The following is a 3,577-nucleotide window of genomic DNA, read 5'->3' as shown; positions in this document are numbered from 1 at the left end:
GTCCTCCAGCAGGGAGCACCCACCACGTCCTCCAGTGGAGCACCCACCACGTCCTCCCACGGGGAGCACCCACCAAGTCCTACAGCGGGGAGCACCCACCACGTCCTCCAGCAGGGAGCACCCATGCGTCCTCCAGCAGGGAGCACCCACCACGTCCTCCTGCAGGGAGCACCTGCCACGTCCTCCAGCAGGGAGCACCCACCACGTCCTCCAGCAGGGAGCACCCACCACATACGTCCTCCAGCAGGGAGCACCCACCACGTACGTCCTCCAGCAGGGAGCACCCACCACGTACGTCCTCCAGCAGGGAGCACCCACCAAGTCCTCCCGCAGGGAGCACCCACCACGTCCTCCCGCAGGGAGCACCCACTACGTCCTCCAGCGGGGAGCACCCACCACGTCCTCCAGCAGGGAGCACCCACCACGTCCTCCAGCTGGGAGCACCCACCAAGTCCTCCAGCAGGGAGCACCCACGACATCCTCCAGCAGGGAGCACCCACCACGTCCTCCCACAGGGAGCACCCACCACGTCCTCCAGCAGGGAGCACCCACCACGTCCTCCAGCAGGGAGCACCCACTACGTCCTCCCACAGGGAGCACCCACCAAGTCCTCCAGCAGGGAGCACCCACCACGTCCTCCCACAGGGAGCACCCTCCAAGTCCTCCAGCAGGGAGCACCCATGCGTCCTCCAGCAGGGAGCACCCACCACGTCCTCCCACGGGGAGCACCCACCAAGTCCTCCCACAGGGAGCACCCACCAAGTCCTCCAGCAGGGAGCACCCACCACGTCCTCCAGCAGGGAGCACCCATGCGTCCTCCAGCAGGGAGCACCCACCAGGTCCTCCCACGGGGAGCACCCACCAAGTCCTCCCACAGGGAGCACCCACCACGTCCTCCCACAGGGAGCACCCACCACATCCTCCAGCAGGGAGCACCCACCACGTCCACCCACAGGGAGCACCCACCACGTCCTCCCACAGGGAGCACCCACCAAGTTCTCCAGCAGGGAGCACCCACCACGTCCTCCAGCAGGGAGCACCCACCACGTCCTCCCGCGGGAGCACCCACCAAGTCCTCCAGCAGGGAGCACCCACCACGTCCTCCAGCAGGGAGCACCCACCACGTCCTCCCACGGGGAGCACCCACCAAGTCCTCCAGCAGGGAGCACCCACCACGTCCTCCAGCAGGGAGCACTCAGTCCTCCAGCACAGAGCATGCACCTCGCCCTGCAACGGAGCACCCGCAGGGTGCCCATGCGCGTAGATGAAGGTAACAAGTAACAAGAGCCAGTCCACAGAGAGCCCACAATTCCAAGTGCCGGCTGCTGGGCGTGGCGGTGGAGCATATGTGTGAAATCAGCTGCTGGGCGTGGCGGTGGAGCATATGTGTGAAATCGGCTGCTGGGTGTGGCAGTGGAGCGTATGTGTGTGTGAAATCGGCTGCTGGGCGTGGCGGTGGAGCGTATGTGTGAAATCAGCTGCTGGGCGTGGCGGTGGAGCATATGTGTGAAATCAGTTGCTGGGCGTGGCGGTGGAGCATATGTGTGTGTGAAATCGGCTGCTGGGTGTGGCAGTGGAGCGTATGTGTGTGTGAAATCGGCTGCTGGGCGTGGCGGTGGAGCATATGTGTGTGTGAAATCGGCTGCTGGGCGTGGCGGTGGACGTGGTGGTGGAGCGTATGTGTGACTTCACAACAATGCAGTCCTCACTTAGCTCAGCACTCATGGAGGTGCTGTGGTAAAGGTATTCCCAGGCTCTGCCTGTCTTCCATCATCACTGGACTTAAAGCAAAAGAGGTAGGTGGGCATCCTCTGATCAGCGAATGTCTAAAGGACCAACAAGGGCTGGGAAGGTGGCTCAGTGTAGAGCATGCCTAAGGCCCTGGGTTCGATTCCTCAGCACCATATAAGCAAAAAGAAAAAAAAGTCTGAAGTAGCACTGTGGCTCAAATGGTAGAGCGCTAGCCTTGAGCTGAAGAGCTGAGGGACAGTGCCCAGGCCCAGAGTTCAGGCCCCACGACCGGACCCAAAAAAAAAAAAAAAAGGAGCAACAACTGACTACACGGGAAGCGGCCGAAATAACAGCGCTCAACAGCAAGGTGAAGTAAGAGGAAGTCACGCTGCCGCAGCTCTGCTGGCTTTACTGAGATCGCTGCTCCCGGAACTCTCTAGGACCAAGATTCTAGAGCAACTGTTGAGACGTTACTGAAAGACAGCGTGGGAATGGCTGGTCTTCAGCGTGATCGCTCTTCTTCTAAGAGCAAGTTTGCAACCAGTGCATCCGTGAGGGGCGCCAGCCCTGGACAGAGCGGACAGAGGAAACTCAAAGCAAGTGACAGAACCAGAGACGGGTTCTGCTCGCCAATCATTGCCCATATCTGGCCACACTCTAAGAGCCATAAGTGTAGACCTGTCTTCACTCATTTGTATTTGTGTGAGGCCATTCTTGTTAAATAAAGCATGCTATTAGGAAGCTGTCCACCATATCTAGTGTGCCCTGGACGCCTATACAATTCGCAATCATTTTGCACAGAACTACCTAAGCCTAGTGTCTGCCAAATGCACAATTGTTGATTATGAGCTTGAGCTAGATACATAGGAAGACCTTGTCTCAAAAGACCAATGGCCAGGAATGTAGTTCTGCGGTGGAATCTTTGTCTAGCATGTACAAGGCCCTGGGTTTTATCTTCAGACTGGCAAAATAAAGAAAACTAATTACCAGAGTGTAAAACGGGTATTTCTTAAGTAACTCGGCTCCTTGTGAAGGCCATGTCTGGCACGGGAGGTCAGAGCTCTCTATGGAGAATGCAGACAAGCCAGGATCGTCAAACCTCGCATCCATCGTCATCCCTGGCCAAAGTCCTGGGATTACTTGTAATTTCTGAGTTACTGACAAAGCATTATTTTAGGCACAATGTTTGATTCTTGTGAGACTGATTTGATAAGTGACCTAATTTCCTATTTTTACTTTAGAAATGTGCAGAATATACATTCATGATTTTTAAGTCTCTCTTCTGCCTTTGATGATAAAATAACTCTCAACTACAACCTAACGCATTTGTCTTTTTATGCCCTTGGCTGTCCTGGCCTTAAATTCTACCTGGACAATTACAAGCAAAATGCACAGATGCAATGCCATTTTTACTACGAATATTTCAGTGAGGATTGTACTGATGGCGCTATGATTAAAAGCAGGAAGTAAGCTGATGTGCCAACAGTCTCTAGACCTTCTTCAAATCTTGCCAAATGTACTAAAATTCTTTACAGGGAGACAAATAAGCAGATGAGCTCAGTCTAGGATTACATCTCCAGCTGAGGACCTTGCCTTTTCAGATTCTGAAACATCTCTCTGGTATTTCTGTGTCTTTCATGACCTTGATTTTTTTTTAAAGACTGCATAGCCCATACAATTTTTCAAAGGATATTTTTTAACAACATGGTTGACTTAAAGGAGACTATACTTAGGATCAGTTTGGCAAGAACAATTTACCCCACTCAAAAGTCAGGGGGTGATCTGTAAATGACAGCCACAGATTAAAGCATGATAAATATGAAGTCTCAAAAGTATCCAGCCAAAG

General features: G+C 54.2%; 1 protein-coding gene across 1 annotated transcript; it reads left to right on the top strand.

Annotated features, from left to right (window-relative positions):
* The first annotated feature begins 123 nt into the window (after positions 1-123).
* LOC105991795 (proline-rich protein HaeIII subfamily 1-like) lies at positions 124-1,281 on the top strand. The gene has a single exon (XM_013024522.1). It carries the CDS (start codon positions 124-126, stop codon positions 1,279-1,281), a length of 1,158 nt encoding a protein of 385 aa, XP_012879976.1.
* Positions 1,282-3,577: the final 2,296 nt, after the last annotated feature.

This window comes from Dipodomys ordii, unplaced genomic scaffold (genome assembly GCF_000151885.1).
Source record: "Dipodomys ordii isolate 6190 unplaced genomic scaffold, Dord_2.0 Scaffold77, whole genome shotgun sequence".
NCBI lineage: Eukaryota > Metazoa > Chordata > Mammalia > Rodentia > Heteromyidae > Dipodomys > Dipodomys ordii.
The sequence above is the reverse complement of the archived record's forward strand: the minus strand, read 5'-3'. Positions and strand labels throughout refer to the sequence as shown.

Excerpts from the sequence above, each read along its gene's own strand:
- LOC105991795 (XM_013024522.1), top strand. The coding sequence starts at position 124 with ATGCGTCCTCCAGCAGGGAGCACCCACCACGTCCTCCTGCAGGGAGCA.